This window comes from Anabrus simplex, chromosome 1 (genome assembly GCF_040414725.1).
Source record: "Anabrus simplex isolate iqAnaSimp1 chromosome 1, ASM4041472v1, whole genome shotgun sequence".
NCBI classification, from domain to species: domain Eukaryota; kingdom Metazoa; phylum Arthropoda; class Insecta; order Orthoptera; family Tettigoniidae; genus Anabrus; species Anabrus simplex.
Window position 1 is genome coordinate 155,704,682 of NC_090265.1, and position 19,966 is coordinate 155,724,647.

Here is a 19,966-nt window from a genome sequence, read left to right on the forward strand (position 1 = left end):
ATCGCAAGGGGCTAGTGGACCACCCCATATATATCATGAAAACATATTCCAAGCGTCAGTAGAGAAATGATAACATTCTTGCTATAAATTTACATGGGAATAGCCTCTATGAAATTTAACCAGATGCGAGAAAACATAAACTAAAATCTGAAATCAGTGCTGCACTCTACCATATCTTGAGGTCTATCGCATTCTTACATAATTTCAGTGTACAGTATTAAAATTAAGCAGTAGTTTATTTCTAACGAGCTAACAACTGCTATCGACCACGTTATTTACGTATTTGTTAAAAAAACATATTCTCTTCTTTCATTTCTAATTTTCTTTAAGTAATCGATATTACTAATCAACTCCGATCGACTTCGAATGTCGACGAGAGAGCTTGCACGTGCACATAGCGAGAAAACGATACCGAAGGTTGCATTTTGTAGCAAATGCTTCAGTTTTCTTATTCAAAACAGCGTCACTTAATCTAACTTAACCCCGTATGTATCATGAAAACATATATCAAGCGTCAGTAGAAAAGTGATAACCTCCTATAAATTTAGATGGGAATAGCCTTACGGAAATTTAACTAGACGCGAGAAAATACAATCTAACCTCAAAAATCTGCCATATCTTGGGGTGTAACACATTCTTACTTAATTTCAGTGTACAGTATTAAAATTAAGCGATCGTTTACTTAGTCTTTATTTCTAACGAGTTAACAACTGCTAAATTACACGTGATTAATCTCATAATGTGACCGTATTGAAGTTAGTATAATAAAAGTTGTATACAATTTTATTTGTAACCACCTATTCAATACAATATACTCTTTACAATTAGGGTATAATCCTTACACCATATTAATTATGGGACATGTTTCGCTCGACATAGCGAGCATCATCAGCCATTAATACTCAACTATTAGGTCAGGGCCATGAGCCAGAATTGAACCTAAGACAGTCTTGTCATATCTAAAGTTTGGTATGTTACAATAAAAGAATGATCTTTTTTTTTTTTTATTGCTATGGGCTTTACGTCACACCGACACAGATAGGTCTTATGGCGACGATGGGATAGGAAAGGCCTAGAAGTTGGAAGGAAGCGGCCGTGGCCTTAATTAAGGTACAGCCTGGTGTGAAAATGGGAAACCACGAAAAACCATCTTCAGAGCTGCCGATAGTGGGATTCGAACCTACTATCTCCCGGATGCAAGCTCACAGCCGCGCGCCTCTATGCGAACAGCCAACTCGCCCGTTTTTGTTTTTTTTTTTTTTTTTTTTTTTTAGCTTACACAGTCATAAATTACAATGGTTGAGAAACCAGTCATAAAGAGCACCAATGTTTTACAATGGTTATAACGTTAAAAAATACGTAAGCCTATGAAGCGTGGACTTTATAATTGTTAAAATTCTTTATCATGGGATAATAAATCAAGTGTCAGAAAAATGAATAGCTGAACCATAATACATCCATGTTGTAGTAGTCAAATGACACTTGACCAACAGTAGCAGCTGAAAATAGTTATGCAATCTCGAAGACACAACAAGATAAAAGTTTAGCAGTAATTATATAATGTAAGCCGTATATCTTCTATGAAGACAAAATGAGGAGTTCAACTAGGCCTTAGGTGTAATATGGAGATCAATTTGACGCATGTTGAAGTCTGAAATAAGAGGAGAAATGTGTAAGAGTTGTATCAAAAAATAAAACAAATGTGGAGAAAGATAAATCAAGCTTACCCCTTGGACTAGTAGAAAGTCAACTATCGTTGGCTGCGTGAGAAGATCTGGCAAGGCGCTTTACTACTGTTTCTTGTATTATAGGAATGTGTTCGTAGAGGCGGGGAGTGAGTTGGATGGGGAGGGGTGCGCGGAAACTTGAGCATGCCGGTCGCAAGCAGAGGGGATGTAATGTGGAGAGGTGGCGGAGATGTGCTGTTGGTGGTTTTGTAATTTAAAATATTCATAAAACTATTATTATTTATATTAAGAGAAGAAAATAGTTCTGGAATTTTTTCAATTATCAGACTTTTTGTTTCTAGTGTATCATTTAAATTTTGATTGCCATTAAAATGTTGATCCAAAAATATATAAGCACTCTTACTCTCTGTCATTAGTTTCCTTTTGTTAACGAGTTTTAGGATTTGAACTTTTTCAATGTTTGGCAAACTTAATGGTTATAATCCAATTTTGATTAATAAAGTCATCAATAAGATTAAACTAAGAACTGCAACTAAGTTAACTCCAGATAAATCTAAGAAGACAAAATTTGCTGTCTCTACTTATACAAACTAGTCTTATACCAAGCCACGAACTCTATGAAGAAATATCATATCAATATTGCTTACAGAACTTGGAACACAAATCGGAATATATTTTTCAACTCCAACACCCTAAATTCATACTACAATAAATTTTCAAACTCTGGAATCTATAGACTTAAATGCGCCCAATGTGAGTTTTCGTACATTGGGCAAACCGGACGTAGTTTTCAAACCAGGTACCTAGAACATTACAACGCTTCTAAACATAAAAAACATTCCTCATTGAGCAATCATATGGAAGAGACTGGACGTAGTTTCACCACTTGCGACCGGCGTGCTCAAGGTTCCAACCACCCCTCCCCACTCGACTCACTCCCCGCCTCTACGAACACATTCCTATAATACAAGAAACAGTAGTAAAGTGACTTGCCAGATCGCCTCACACAGCCAACGATACTCGACTCTTTCTACTAGTCCAAGGGGCAAGCTTGATTTATCTTTCTCCACACTTGTTTTATTTTTTGATACAACACTTACACATTTCTCCTCTTCTTTCAGACTTCAACATGCGTCAAATTGCTTTCCATGTTACACCTAAGGCCTAGTTGAACTCCTCATTCTGTTTTCATAGAAGATATACAAGTTTACATAATACAATTACTGCTAAATTTATTATCTTGTCGTGTCTTCGAAATTGTATAACTATTTTCAGCTGCTACTGCTGGTCAAGTGTCATTTGACTACTACAACATGGATGTATTATGGTTCAGCTATTCATTTTTCTGACACTCGATTTATTATCCCATGATAAAGAATTTTAACAATTATAAGTTTAATTAGTCCACGCTTCATACGCTTATGTATTTTATAACATTATAACCATTGTAAAACACTGGTGCTCTTTATTACTGATTTCTCAATCACAGAATCACTTCTTTGTAATTTATGACGCTGTAAGCTTAAAAAAAAATTTACTCCTGCTACACATCTTAAAATACCTTTGTGTTTTATTTTACAACTTATGATCCTTCTTTTATTGTAACATAGCAAACTTTAGATATGACAAGACTGTCTTAGATTCAATTCTGGCTCATGGCTCTGACCTAATATTTGAGTTTTAATGGCTGATGATGCTTGCTATGTCGAGCGAAACATGCAAGGGCACCCATACCCGGGGGCAAGGTGGGGCCGCGACCCCCCTCTAGCTCTCAGGGAAAGGCAAAACTCTAATGTAGTCACGTGTTTTCCTTTCAAGAAAATGACTTGAAAGTCAATATTACGTAAAAGCAGTAGTACCGTCCCCCACCAACAGGCAGGAGATACCGTGGGTTATTCTACCGCAGAGTAGAAATCGCCATTAATGTTCCAAAATATTAAAATTACTACGTACCCCCAGGTCTGGGCCCCCTCTAGAAACTGCCACACGGGCACCCATGGAAACATGTCCCATAATTAATAACGTGTAATGATTATACCCTAATTGTAAAGAGTATATTGTATTGAATACGTGGTTACAAATAAAATTGTATATAACTTTTATTAACAACTGCTATCGACCACGTTATTTACATATCTATTATGAAAACATGTTTTCCTCTTTCATTTCTGATTTTCTTTATAGAAAAGCAGTTGATCGGTATTACTAATCGACTCCGATATCGCCTTCGAATGTCTATGAGACAGCTCACAAGTGCACATAGCGAGAAAATGATACCATACCAAAGATGATCGATCGCATTTTGTGACAAATGTTTCAGCTTTCTTATTCAAACAGAGTCACCTAACCTAACTTGACCGTACTACATGTATCATGAAAGCATATTTCAAGCGCCATTAGAGAAACAATAACCTTCTCACTATAAATGTACATTAAACCAAATTAAAAATAATAAGTGAGTTAATTCCACCTTTTCAATACAAATTAAATAGTGTTTATTAAATAAACATGATTATAACAGTGGTTTTAAAACCACTGTGCTTCAAATACTTTGTTCTACATGTGATATGGCTGAAGATGACCTTTAAATAGGTTGAAACTAGTCCCATTAAATGTTTATATAATAAACACTATTTAATTTATATTGAAAAGGTGGAATTAACTCACTTATTATTTTTAATTTGGTTTAATCAAAGTTCAATATGGACCCATAAAATGAAATTCATTTCTCTTGATAAATGTACATGTAAATGTACGTACATGATAATAGCCTTTCCAAAATTTAACCAGACGCAAGAAAACATAAAACTAACCTCTGAAATCAATGATGCACTCTGCCATATCTTGAGGTGTGTCTCATTCTTACTTAATTGCAGTATTTAGCATTAAAATTAAACGACTGTTTACTTCAGCTTTTATTTTTAAGAGTTAACAACTGCTATCGGACAAGTTATTTACGCATTTATTATGCAAACATGTTCTCTTTCATTTTCATTTTTCCTCTACGGAACAGCAGTCGACACATATTACTAATCAACTCCGACATCACCTTCGAATATCGACAAGAGAGCTCGCTAGTGGACATAGCGAGGAAACGATACCGAAGATGATCGATCGCATGGAATATGATCAGTGGGTGCATAAATGTCAGTAACAGAAAAATTGTGCACGCTTAATCGCTCGTAATAACGAATGGGTCAGTGATAGGGCTCTTGCCGTAATCGAAGGATAATACACACTTTAATATAGGAATTATGAAGGGACAGACAAAAACTGTCTTTATAATGGGGTTCTCTTTATATGCCGTACTCGTTAAAGCGGACTTCTACTGCATTTATAACGTCAACACAACCTACTGTCCTGGAAAAAAAAAGTTGGAAGTTTGTTGACTGACATCACCCGTGAATGTCTGCACCAATATACCAATCAGTCTTCAATGATATGCGTTTGGGGCTGTTGGCCAGGACACAGATTCCCTATCAATTGTTTCCCTAGCCTTTTCCCTTGATTAATTACTCCAATCCCTTACTCCTCATCCCATAAATGAATATTTGCCCCAATTTGTCCTTTGAATTCCAACTTTATCTTCACATGATCTTTCCTACTTTTAAAAGCTCCACTCAAGATTATTATCTACTAATGTCATTCCATGCCATCTCTCCACTGACTGCTTGGAACATATCACAAGGATGATTTTCACCCAAAGCTGAAGGAGACGAAATAATATTTTTCAATGGAGATCCCAAAATCGAAGTCCGAGAGGAGAATTCACAAGAATTTCATTTCAAAAATCTATCAATGCAACACTTACCTTGCAAATGAATTATGCACAGATCGTATAGTCTGTGAATTACTCAAGGTTAGTCCTTTCATATTTGCATCAAAAGTCTGACAAAATTCTTTGAATTCCGATAATGTAGGACCCAGAGTTATATCTGGATGCTTACAATTCAGTAAGATGCTAAGTATGGCTTGGGTTGCACAGGCATTGTTTATAACCTGAAAAAGATATATGGTTTAATATTTTACTAAGCATAGGAGAAAGTAATGTCAGATTTAAAGTGCATTGATAATGGCATTGCATTACATAAATGGGAATTTAACTTGAGACCAAAACCTTTCTGTTCAAGGAAGTTATTCATTCGTACATCCAACTCTTACTTTATGCAAGGGGATAGCTTCAACAATGAGATGAATAAAATGTTTACAAGTGCATTTAAGTTAAAAATTCATTCCAAAACAAAAGTGTAGGGGAAAAAAAAAAAAAAAAAAAAAAAAACTTGCCTGCTTAGCGAAGAAAATCTTTTCTAGACGACTGTCCTGCACTACAGAACCTGATGGTTCATCATCTTGTACCCACTTAAACAAGAATATGAGCCCATGAATTGGCCTGCAACAAATATACATTTTTACATGTTATGGAATTAAAGAATGATCAATCAAGATATAATGAGCCCTGAACAAAACTTTGGAAACTGCATATGGAATGTAAATAGCCCATTATTCAAGATAGGAGGGAATAAACTTTATTTTGATCTGCCTGAAATCGCAGGTGACAAGGATCCATAATATTAAATTATGTGCTACACAGGGTTAATATTATATAAAATAAAATAACAGACTGAGTGAGAGTGCGACCACCAAATTAGGCGGGTGAGGAAAACTGCGCTGTCATCAGATATGGGAACGGCAAAGCGAATGATGGTCGAGAGTCACTTACCTCCGAGCAGAGATTGGCAACGCTGATCGTGCAGCGCTGTCTAGCTGAAGCCCATCCGCTCCAGGCCACCTCATCCGAGTCAATCCCTGTCGTGCAGCTGTTGAGCTTGCACCATAAGTGCAGTTAAAGATGGATAGTGAATGTGTTCAGCCTGGTGTTTCTTCGGGTCTATTATCTGAAGAGGATGAAGTAAGTGCGAAAAACGAACAAGAAACTCCTCTGAAGTGTCGTCGGTTGGAAGGGCTTAAGAAGAAAGATTTAGCCAGCCAGACAAAATCCATAATTGTGAATGTATTGCAATACATGCAGAAGTTGGCCGACTCAAATATTTTGCAGACTGTGACTTCAAGAAAAGCCAAGAATTGACTGCAACAATGTGTAATGTTAGCCTTCGTTCGGTCCAGAATTGTGTTAATGAAGCGAAATATTCACCTAACCAAAAAATACTTTCATCTCCAAGTAAAAACTACATAAGGGAGAAAAATCTTAGTGTGCTTAGTGATTTTCACTGCGATGTAGCTAGGCGAACTGTGCTTGAATTTTACAACTATGGGGAATTTCCTACTGCGGAAAAAGTGCATAAACAGCTAAGAGAGAAGATTTGATATGATGGAAGTGTACGTTCAGTGCAACGAGTGCTGCACAACTTAGGCTTCAAATACAAGAGGGCTAACAATGGAAGGAAATTTCTGCTGGAAAGACAGGACATTGTCGTAGCTCGTGCATGATTTTTGAGAAAAATGCATGACCTGAAACATGAACAATACCCGAGGCAACGTATTTAGACGAGACTTGGGTTAATCAGTCGCACAGTAAACAGTTTATTTGGCAACATTCATATAAGAGCGGTGGATTGAAGGTGCCAACTGGAAAAGGTGGAAGACTGATTGTTTGCCACGCAGGTGGTATTAAAGATTTTATACCCCAGTGTAAGCGGGTGTTCCTATCAAAGAGGAATAGCCTGCATACCACTCAGAAATGAACCAGGCATCTTTTAAAAAGTGGTATGTAGAAGACCTGCTATTAAGTCTGGAGAAACCGTCTATAATAGTTATGGACAATGCTCCATATCATTCAGCGTTACTTGAAAAAGTACCCAATACCAGCTGGAAAAAGAAAGAAACTCAAGAGTGGTTGCTGAAGAGAAACATACCTTTTAGTGAACAAGAAACTCGAGCTGAACTTTTGGAAAAAGTTGCTCCCTTCAAAGTAGGAAAAAAGTACGAGCTTGATGAATTAGCTCTCTCTTGGAGCCATGAGGTAGTAAGGTTGCCACCCTACCACTGCCAATACAACCCAATTGATTTGATTTGGGCTCAAGTCAAGAGAGAAGAGGCAGAGAGGAACAAGAAATTCAAAATAAAGGATGTAGAAAAAATCACGTCAGAAGCCATCGACCGTGTTACTGTTGCAGATTGGGAAAAGTGCTTCAATCGTGCAGAAAATCTGCAAACAGACGAATGGGCCAAGGAAATAGTAAGCAAAAAAAGAATGGAGCCATTCATCACCAGTGTAAATGACGACTCGACAGATGGTGAGATGGAACAGTTTACCAGGGGTAGTGTTTGATCCTTTTCCAAAATCTGTACATATATTCAAGAAGAGAATAAACAGCAACAGAGAAAATAAATGAAGTGTTAGAGGGCATTCGACCAGTGCAGGTTATTGTAAATTAAAAAATGTATGTGAATAAATTAATTCCATCCCCTGGTCTAAGGAGTTTGGACAGCCAAAGTAGGGGACTGCCTGTAGGGGTGAAGTACAGTGGGGACTTCAAGGGCCCTGGGACCACTACGGTAGCTGTGAAGGACCTTCAGGAACTCTGAAAAGTGGTGGTAAAAGGGGCTCTGGTTAAGACGCAGCAGGTCGTTATGCTACTTAGGTTTCAGAATGGGTAAGTAATTAAGTAAATAAATGCAATGTAAATATTAATCTTATACCAGTTGTATAGTATCATTTGAAGTAATTCCACATACTGTATATCAATTGACTATATTTGTAAGTAGTACAGGAGATATTATAAGTAGAATTTTGTAAATATAAATTTATTAAGGATGAGCTGTGTGTCTAATAGAAAACATTGTTAGTGTAAATTGTATAATATTGTATTATAGAAAAATTTTCTTCTTGTTAATTTAATATTTAGTGCTTAACAATAATGTATTTTAGTGTACCATTTGCCACCGAGGTAGACACCTCATTTGCAAATAGAGAGATTTTGATTTGATTTGATTTTGATGAGTGATGACAGTGACTAAAAATTCTTAGACTACCTTGTAGCTAGAAACCAATTCTTAATTCATTGTAAATTAATGTAAACCTATTCTTTAAAGTAGTTATTTTTCTATATTACTCAGTACAATATACAGTATTTAAATACAGTATTTAAAGTTATAATGTAATAAAACTGATACAGATTAATATGTAATCCAAAAGTATTTATGGCATCCTGCAGCCTGTGCTGGCACGCGCCATGAACTGCCTCAGCTAGCGACATTTACACAATTGCTTTCCGGGCCATTTTCCAGGAAAACTTCAAGACTCACAGAAATATGTTTCAGAAAAATATGTCAGGCGATTTTTTACATTTTTCCCGCAGACAAAATTTTATTGGCTGAAGAAATAACAACTTGGCCGCTTAATGAAATTTTCAATACACGATTCTACCCATTTAAATTTACTCGTTCAAGATTTTATCTTTAATAATTATTTAAAGTGGTTTATATGGAAAATAATTATAACACTGAAATCAGCAGTCTTTTCTGAATCTTGTAGTATAATTTGTTTTGAAACATTGTATCAAGTAACATCAGGAGCTTGTGGGAGAACAACTTGCCTCGCGCTCCAAAATGATGTGTTCAGTTAGACATTTCTTTGCCAGTTGCTACATAACCTTGGCAACAGTGTAATTTCTCTGGCCCGCCTAATTTGGTGGCCACGACAACAGTAGAGATGGTGATGAAGGAGAATACCTGAGGAGTATTCTACCACATCTATGATCACTGACCTATCCAAGGCCTTTGATAGGGTAGATCATGGAAGACTACTGAGGAAAATTGGACTATTAGACAAAAGAGTGACTGAATGGGTGGGAAAATTTCTCAAACACACAACTCATAGAATTAGAGTAGGTGAAGCATTATCTGATTTTGCAATGGTTAAGATGTGGCTTTTGCGAGGTAGTATTATCGGACTGTTATATTTTCTTATAAATCTATATATATATATAAAATAAAGAGTTTTGTCTGTACATTGCTCAGAATTAAAAAAGAATTTTATTTCTGTATTGGTTGTGTCCATGGTAACAAGGAAGTGCACTTTTTAATTTTCCATCATTTCTGTCCGTTCACGAGAAAACGGCCGAAGTGAATTTAATAAAATTGGTACGTAAAGTTGGGGAATAAGTCACCATAATCTAGGCCATAATTAATTTTATTCACACTGAATGAAAGGTAGTTTAGGGGAAAGCCTAACATTTATTTCTCAAATATTTATGTTATTAGTGGTCCTATCGATAAATACTACATAATTAAAGTTATATAGTATTAAATTTCTGATCATTTTATGTCTTATACATTTTTACTGTATCGGCTATGATAACAGACATATTAATGAATTTCGCTTATTTATAGCGCCGAGCCATGAAAACATGGGTAAACAGAATTTAATGAAAATCAGTATGTAAAGTCTGGAAATAAGGAGCTACAGTCTACGCTATAAATAATTTTGTCCACCCTGGTTGAAATGGCAGTTTGGGGGGAGGCACCTAAAATTTAAATTTTAATTGCCTATGTTACTGGTCCTATGGAAAAGTACTACATAACATAAAGTCATAGAAAATACAATTTCCAATCATTTATGACTTATTCTGTTTTACAGTACCGACAATGATAAGCTTGGAGGTGGTGGTGTTCAGAGGAAGTACAACTAGGCAACCATCCTCTATATAACACTAATCAGAGAAAAAAATAGAAGGGGTCCAACTCTTCAAAAGAAAGGACGACTCACTTCACATTAGATGCCCTAATATCACAGAGTCTGAAGACAACTAAGTGTGAAGGCATATAATATAGAAAGCTCATAAAATTGATCAACAATAACATTACATTGGCCATTATTTGCTGTGATGTGTTTTGTGTCTTCTGCTGCCACTCATCTCCAATAGATGGAATTACTGCTGTGTACCGAGTATAACAGCCTGCCTGAGTATTGGCGGGAAGTAGCTGGGGAGTTTGATAAATTTCTTCTTTAGCATGCCATTCCTCTAGTTCATGAATTTGCTGATAACTACTGGTACGTAACACACTGTTTCATCATAGTATTCCAGCTATTCGATCCCTACTCTGAGGCACTGATTGGAATGAGCAGTGTGAACATTTAACGGAATAATGGCAGAGGAGTGTTCGCGGCTGTCTACGGCCTGGTCATTCCAGCACTGGAACTTTGGACTGTTAGATTGGCAGTTAAAAATGAAAAAATGTGCAGTTTTTCATTTGATCGAGTATTTCATATGATAGCATTGCTTTTAATCGCGACCTTCCTACTGATTCACAATAGATTCACAATTAAGTATTTATTTATTAAGCAATCATTGTATCGACTAGGTGGAAAATAAATAAATACTTAATTGTGAATCTACTGAAGTGCGATACGGACCACGAAGCTGATTTTATGTCTTCCTACTGATGTCATTGTTATGACCTATATTGACTTCAGTTGGGAAAAACCACAAAGACAATCATTCTAGGCTATGGCCACACTTGCGTGTTTTCCTGCAGCGGGACTGCGTGTTTTTCACGCAGCTGGATGACCTGCGAGGGAGGTGGCCACACTTGCGGTTTGTTCACGCTGGATTTTTGCGTGTTTTTCACCAACTTGACGACAACACGTGGCCACACTTGCATGTTTGTACGGCGTGATTATATTAGTGTGTTGTATATTGTGATGCCAGCCCAGTGGTGTAGGAGTAGCGTGCCTTCCTCTTACCTGGAGGCCCCGGGTTCTATTCCCGGCCAGGCCCCCTTGTGGGTGGGGGCGGTAGAATAACACCCACAGTATCCCCTGCCTGTCATAAGAGGCGACCAAAAGGGGACCCAGGGGGTTTGAACTTCGGAGCGTGGGTTGGTGACCACGGGGCCCTTAGCTGAGTCCTGGCATTGCTTCCACTTACTTGTGCCAGGCTCCTGACTTTCATCTATCCTATCCGACCTCTCTTGGTCAACTCTTGTTTTTTTCTGACCCCGACGCTATTAGGTTTGCGAGGGCTAGGGGTCTTTCATTTTCACGCCCTTCGTGGCCCTTGTCTTCCTTTGGCCGATATCTTCATTTTTCGAAGTGTCGGATGCCTTCCATTTTTCCCCTCTGATTAGTGTTATATAGAGGATGGTTGCCTAGTTGTACTTCCTCTTAAAACAATAATCACCACCACCACCACAATCCCGGCCAGGTCAGGAATTTTTACCTGGACCTGAGGGCTGGTTCGAGGTCCAGTCAGCCTACGTGATTAGATTTGAGGAGCTATCTGACGGTGAGATAGCGGCCCCGGTCTAGAAAGCCCAGAATAACGGCCGAGAGGAGTTGTACTGACCACACGACACCTCGTAATCTGCAGGCCTTCGGGCTGAGCAGCGGTCGCTTGGTAGGGCAAGGCACTTCAAGGGCTGTAGTGGAATGGGGTTTGGTTTTGGTTGTATATTGTGAGTAGCAAAACATCGCCATTGCTCTTCATATGGAAGGCATTCCATTTTTAAATAATAATTCCGTTGTTGTGTTACGTGCTTGGTTGTTCTTCGTCATCGTCAGCGTCAAAGAGAACATTGGATCTATCCTGTATTAAGTTGACAGGTCACCAAATGGACAATTTGTGCTCCAACACAACAAACTAAAAGACAACCAAGATAATTTTTTTGAGTATTACAGAATGTCCGTGACCTCATTTGAACTGCTTTTCTGTATGATGCAAAATGCTATCAGCAAAAGAAACACAAGGTTGCGGGAATGTACTCCTGAGGAAGAAAAACTTGCATTGACATTAAGGTGTCGTTAAGGCATGGGTACCTTTGTACCTCCAAAATGTTCAGTTCACTGTATAACATTCTCCTAAGTTTTAAACACGAACAAGAGCACAATAAAACCGCAGCGTCTTCTTCCCGCAAGTGTGGCCAGGCACTGCTGAGCGGGAGAGCGGGAAACACGCAAAGAAAATGGACCCCGGCCCATTCTCGAGCGGGCGAACTTGAAGACGCGCCTTGTCCGTTGTCCCGCAGCGTCTTCTTCCCGCAAGTGTGGCCAGTCCCATTAAAGTCAGTGTTGTGCATTTTTAGCGCGTGATTTCTCGCAGTCACGCTGTGGGAAAACACGCAAGTGTGGCCGTACACTAAGGATGTAAAAAGACAGGTGGAGAGTGAGTGTCTGCCATAATAATGCAAAATGCCCAACTCGATTCAGACTGGCTGTAGGCGAGTGGGCCTACAATCATAATGAAAACACCCCAACTTAATTGTGACTGATAATAGACAAGAGGGCCTGCCATTACACTGAAAATTTCCTAACCCAGTCTTCACATGAGAAAAGACGAATGGTGACTCCCTATTGTGTTTCTGGGGTAACGTTAAAAGTTATGCAATTTAATACAATCTTACTCACAACGTGCACACTACTTAACCTAGAATTATGTATACAGTGTAAAATTCCGTAGTGAAGCACGGCACATCAGCTAGTATTGTATATAAGTTCAATTATATGGGTAAAGAATTGGAATCACAGATATGTCTTTTTGCAAATGATGATGTACTGTACAGATCAGAAATTGAGTTATAGGATTGCCAGCAACTCCAAGAAGACCTTGACAAAGTTGCAAAATGGACAGCAGACAATGGTATGATTGTAAGCGGGGTGAAAAGTCAAGTTGTAAATTACACCAAGAGGAAAAGACCTCCCCACCCCCCCAGTTTTAATTACTGTGTTGATGGAGTGAATGTACCTCATGTGGATAACTGTAAATATTTACATGTTAATCTAAGGAAAGATCTTCAGTGGAGTACACACATTACATACTGTAGATTGTAATTCAAAGATACAGATCTCATTCATATGGTTATGAGGGTATTTAGGGGTTGCTGTAAAGGATGTAAAGGAGAAGGCAAATCTGGCAAAAAAAAACATATTTCATCATACCGCCCAATATCTATCATCCCAATACTATCCTCTGTCCTTGAAAGAATAATCCACCGTCGACTCCTCTTTTTCACATAGCCGTACCTATCTGAAGATCGACACGGATTCACTCTCAGAAAATCATGCCTCACTAACCACCCTCACAGTTCTCAATCACCACATCATTTCAGCAATAGAAAATAAATCAAAGTTAAGACGTAATTTATATAGATCTGGCCAAAGCATTCGACCCAGTGGATCACGCACTTCTTCTTCATAAGCTCGCTACCAGATTTAATATGTATGTCTTGTCATTGATAACAAGTTTCCTCTCCAGCAGGAAACAAAGAGTGGTACTCCCTGAATTTGCCTCATCATGGTTATCTGTGTTATCAGCTGTATCTCAGGGCAGTATTCTGGGACTGCTACTCTTTGTTCTCTATATCGACGACATAATTCTTTGCACCTAAAATAGTCCGTGTTCCCTCCTTTTGTACGCCGACGACCTGAAAATACTAAGGGAAGTGTCTACGGCTGATGATTGTTATGGATTACAGACTGTTCTCAATTCGTGTGGTGACTGGTTTTAGAAATGGAATATTTCTCCCAATATTAAGAAGTGTAACACAATATCTTTTTCATTGCTAAAACAAGGAATACACACTACCTATACAATCCAGGGAAATACACTGCAATCGGTTTCTCAGGTAAGAGACCTAGGTGTTACAACAGACTGTAAACTAACCTTCTCTGCTCACATTCAGTCAATAAAATCCCATGCTATGTGTCCTCCAAGCATTCTTTACAGGTTCACTGAAATTAATGATATTCTTCTTCTACCGCTCTTCCCACACTTGTGGGGTCACGGGTGCAAACTGTGTCGCACATGTGGATTTGGCCCTATTTTACGACCGGATGCCCTTCCTGATGCTAACTCTGTAAGGAGGGATGTAATCACTATTGCGTGTTTCTGTGGTGGTTGGTAGTGTAGTATGTTGTCTGAATATGAAGAGGAAAGTGTTGGGACAAATACCCAGTCCCCAAGACAGAAGAATTAACCAGATGCGATTAAAATTCCCAACTTGGCCGGGAATTGAACCCAGACCTCAACGCTGACCATTCAGCCAAGGAGTCGGACACTGATATTAATGATATTAACGCCTTAAAATCATACTTTGTCTCGTATGCTCTCCCCATTATTGACTTCTGTTCCCCTATTTGGTCCTCATTTGCTATCACAAACATATCTCAACTAAATAGTATTTTTAACTTTTTCACTTTCATTGTGAAGACTCGCAATCCTGTTTTTAAGAACAAAACTAAATCTGACATTTTGAACTACCTGGGTATACATGACCTGAGAAGCCGTTCACAGTTCTCCGATCTATGTTACCTTCATAAAATAATCAATGGCTACACCAAATGTAATACTCTTCCGGCATCACATACCCCCCCCCCCCAACCGGCATACTCATCATGTGTCCCGCCCGCGCCTAACCTTACAACAACGCTCTATCTTCCATCATCTCCCTACCCTTGGTAACTCGCTAACCAATACTGATATATTCTCATCTTTCGCATCCTTCAAACATAAAATGAAAAGATTCCTTTGAAGTCCTCTCCAGGTTTCCATTTTCTACCGTCCATCCAACCCACAACCTTTTTTCTTCCTAACTCTGTAACTGACCCTTGCCAATTAGCATTGCCATTGTTGTTACATTGTTATTGTTAAAATTTACTGTTGATATTTAATATTGTTGTTTATACCGATTATTGAAGGTAACAGGTAGGGACCCTCTTAGAGGCAACCCTGCCCAGGGAGTGGCGCCCCTGCCTATGTGAGCCCCAGAGCACACTGACCTGGTGTGTAACACCTGGTAAAGGGTCCCAGCTCAGGGAACCGAGTGAAGACCTCAATGGTAGCAAAGGCGGAGAATATGATCGGTACGGTGGGGCTGGCAGAGAAGACAACCCATTCCTCTGGGGGTAGTAAAGATGGAACACACACTGCCTTTTCATTTTTCCGTAAATAATGGCTAAGGAGTGCAAGTGTAGGAACTGTGGGTGTGGCCAGGCATTGAGGAGTATGAGGGAGGAGTTGGAGAATTTGTGGGAGATAATTAGGATTCTCTCAGAAGACAGGAAGGAAGGTGGGCCTCCCTCAAACAATGTACAGGATACAGTAGGTGTAAAAGTGGGATGGGAAGGAAAGGGGGGAATTGTAGAAGACAGGTGGTCTAATGTTCTAAGGGGAAGGAGATTGCAGGCTAAGGGCTCTATTCAGGATCAGAATTCAGGACAGGTGTCTGTGAGAAATCGGTATAAGTCACTGCAGGTAGAACAACAGAGAGAAGATGAGAAACAGCGAACTGTTGTTGAAAAGTATGGAAGTAGGAGGAAGGGAAAAGGTAGGAAAGGGAAATGTAGAGTAGAGAATAGGAAAAAACAGGTGGAACAGGGTCATGGGAGGGAGTAAAGGGAGGAGGAAGTAGCTCCTGCAGCTGTCAGGAAATATAGTGCTGACCAGGACGGAAGGGGATCAAATGAGGTCAGTAGGTTTGAGGCTTTGGTCATAGGGGATTCCATCGTTAGATATGTGGGGAAAGTGTGTAGAGGAAAGGGAACCAGGATAGAGTGTTATCCAGGAATTAGGTTAATGCAGATGTTCAAAAAAGTAGAAGAGAAGGAGGAGGCGAAGGTGTGCTGTGATGCCCTGAACTTACCTTGTGTACTCCCAGCACTTCACATTACACTACCTTCTGTCAGACTTGTTTTGCACTTACTGACTGCCCACCTTGGATTATCAGCTGACTTTCCCACTCCCCTGATGTCAACTCTATGTCTCGCAACTTCTAGAATGAACTTTAAGATCATATAAATACTGTCACCCGGCCTAACTCGCTAGGTTGAATGAGAGGCCGTTCACCACTGGATGTGCAAGCACATAACATTGGACAGAGCTGGTTCTCTGCTCCCATCGACTGCTGGTGTTCTTCAGGTGAGACATAGAGATCACATTATGCAAAACATTGTTTCATTCATCTTTCTCTAAATGGTGAGGGAGTTGGGAGAGTCACCAAGTTAGAGAGCACTAAATTCCATTCTGTATTCACGGCTACGCATCATTAAAGCAAGCTCGGACATACACATTCCAGCGTATTCGAACTACTTCAACTCTTCGAGCATAATTCTATACGTGTCTGCAGTTATTCCCTATGCATCTAATGAGAACACTTTTCTTATTGGTCGTGTCCCTTGGTTTCCCTCATCCCCGTCCTGTCTCTCATTCTACCCATGTCTTGTTTAAAATTTTGTATGATTACAATAATTTATGACACACTTGTATAAGAATTTAGCTACCTTTGTCTATGTTGATTAATAATGTCACAGTCAATCTTCTCGAATAGGATTACTTGTTTACTTAAACTTACATGGTCTTTATTCCATTGTTCTACACATTCTCCTGGTAGATTATTCTTTGTAAACGATTTTGACACTAGCCTTTGTACATCTAGCAATCTGGATCAACTATTTAAACTAAACTTTTCATCAGCCTTTGTAAACATACACACACTTTCCTCAATTTCAATTGTGAAATTTATCCTAAATTCCCATTATTTATGTTATCCTTTTGTACCCCGCTGGTCGGTAATGTACACACACATATATATTTATTGAAGTAAAGGTTGTTGTTCTTACATTCAAAACTATCTTTTCCATTAATTATCTTTTCCAGGTTCTATCGTTACCTAACCTCAAATTAATTGATCATAATTCCCCTATTCGTCATGAATTAAACACTCAAACTATGACCACTACTAATACTAATTTGCCTAAAAATCCCGTTCATAACATACAGGCGAATACCATTCCAAACAAATGCCACCTCTTATATTGCCAGATTATCAAAATGATCCCGTATTTCAGGCAACCACTTCCTTTAATAATTGTTAACTTTCACATTATAAAACAGGCACTTACTCAAGTTCCTCAGTTGACCGCTACTTTAGCACGAAAGTTCTTGCTTGCGCAACTTGCTCCATTTACGCAATAGCTTAATCTTTTATACCCTAAGATTTCAACATTTCAAATTTTGGTTGGAAAACATAAATCGTCTTCAGTAATGGGAACAATTTCATAATGAATTACGTCGTCACTTTTTGCCATATGAAATTCAGAATAACTTGAGTAATTAACTTACTAGGCGTCATCAGTATACACCTGAATCAACTTATGATTATTTAGACACAATAATTACCTTCAGCGATGTTTTAGCTATGGCTACTCATCCTGTTGAAATGGTGTCTACTGAACAATTTTCTGCCTTGCCTTCCTGTAAACAACTCAACCCCTTTGCTCCTCCCACTACTACTGCTCATCTTTATAATATAGCACAAGCAGACATGCTAAATTCATACAGTAATGCATCTTATTATGCTACCGTTCCTCCTCCACCTTTGCCTAAGCAACTTTCCTTACCAACTACATTCAATACCCCACTGCCAAGAACATATAGACATAGAAGCGATTCAACTCCTACCTTCTTTCCCGCCAATTCATCATTAAAATGTTATCGGTGTAAAGGATTTGGTCAAGTATTTAGGTTGTGTGTTCTCCCAGGATGGTAATATAGTAAGTGAGATTGAATCAAGGTGTAGTAAAGATAATGCAGTCAGCTCTCAGTTGCGATCAGCAGTATTCTGTAAGAAGGAAGTCAGCTCCCAGACGAAACTATCTTTACATCGGTCTGTTTTGAGACCAACTTTGCTTTACGGGAGCGAAAGCTGGGTGGACTCAGGATATCTTATTCATAAGTTAGAAGTAACAGACATGAAAGTAGCAAGAATGATTGCTGGTCCAAACAGGTGGGAACAATGGCATGATGAATGAAGCTGTACGCATAAACCGGCTTCGGTGGTGGGGTCATGTGAGGCGAATGGAGGATAGGTTACCTAGGAGAATAATGGACTCTGCTATGGAGGGTAAGAGAAGTAGAGGGAGACCAAGACGACGATGGTTAGACTCGGTTTCTAGCAATTTAACGATAAGAGGTATAGAACTAAATGAGGCCACAACACTAGTTGCAAATTGAGGATTTTGGCGACTTTTAGTAAATTCACAGAGGCTTGCAGACTGAAAGCTGAAAGGCATAACAGTGATAATGTAATGTAAAAAAAAAAAAAAATGGAATTCCACAGAAATTAGTGTCTGATAATGCTGCTATTTTTACAGCTAAAGCATTTTATGATACGTGTTTTTCTCTAGGTATCAAAAAGGTTTTTACTACACCCTATTACCCTCAAGCGAATATGGTTAAGAGATACCATCGAAACCTGAAAATAGTTCTATCTATCTTTCATTTGGATAATCACAAAACCTGGGACACAGAGCTACCTTCCCTAACTCTTGCCTTTAATTCTACTATCAATGAGTCCACTAAACATACTCCTGCTCACTTATTTCTGGGCCATGCATGAGCTTCACTTTCCCCTTTTCTTAAACTGGAGCCTCCCAACACTGTTATTTCAGCAGAACACTCGTTCTTCAAAACAAGCTTGGGAATCCACCTTGAAAAATTTATACAAAGCACAGGAATTACACCATAAGAAACATAATTCTAAATGTGTACCCTCCACACTTAAACTTGGAGATTCAGTTTTATTATTGAAATCATCCTCAAAGTTTTGCTATCAACAGCCAATCTGCAAAACTTTTTTTTTTTTTTTAATGGAATGGACCATATCATATACTTGCTCTTCCCTCCCCTGTGAATGCCTTACTGCAAAATATTTCAGATTTGTCAGATGTTAAGCATGCTCATTTATCTCAGTTAAAACCATTTGTCTCTGAGGCTAACCCCCACCATCACCACCACCATTTTCTACCTTTCTCTCGGGAGAACATCAAACTACTGCCAATTGTCAACGCTATTATATGTTCAATAGAACAGATGCTTTACTTGTCCATAGTGCCCTCTACTTGTAGGGCTCTCCCCCAACTCCAACGCCCTATTTCTATCTATTGAGAACTAATCTCTCTAATTTTCTCTGAACATAGTTCATATGGGGAAAAAAATCTCTCTCTCTCTCACCTGATACCCCGCTTTTTTTGTGTGTACTCGTGCATCCACTCATCCATTGCTTGTTTTAATCAATCATTCCTCTCGTTCTTCCACAAAAAAAAATCTTATAAAAAAAGGTAAAAATGTTCTTCCTCAAAATTGAATTCTTATGTAACCAAAAAAAAAAAAATTGTAAAATGTTCTTCCTAAAAATTTAATTCTTATAAAGAAAATATAAAATGTTCTTCGAATTTTAATGTTAAAGTCCCATTTTTAAAAAAGTATGTAAAATGCTCTTCATCATGTTCATTGTATTTCTCCCCCTTTTATGCCACTGCACAG

General features: G+C 38.6%; 1 protein-coding gene across 1 annotated transcript in view; it reads right to left on the reverse strand.

Moving 5' to 3' along the window:
* Nucleotides 1–19,966, reverse strand: part of Uch-L5 (ubiquitin carboxy-terminal hydrolase L5) — an 81,487-nt gene that overhangs the window by 18,093 nt on the left and 43,428 nt on the right. The window contains exons 3-4 of the mRNA XM_067157833.1: nt 5,973–6,078; nt 5,500–5,687 (exon numbers count right to left, since the gene is read on the reverse strand). Coding sequence (XP_067013934.1) covers nt 5,500–5,687; nt 5,973–6,078 — 294 coding nt within the window. The remainder of the gene's footprint in view (nt 1–5,499; nt 5,688–5,972; nt 6,079–19,966) is intronic.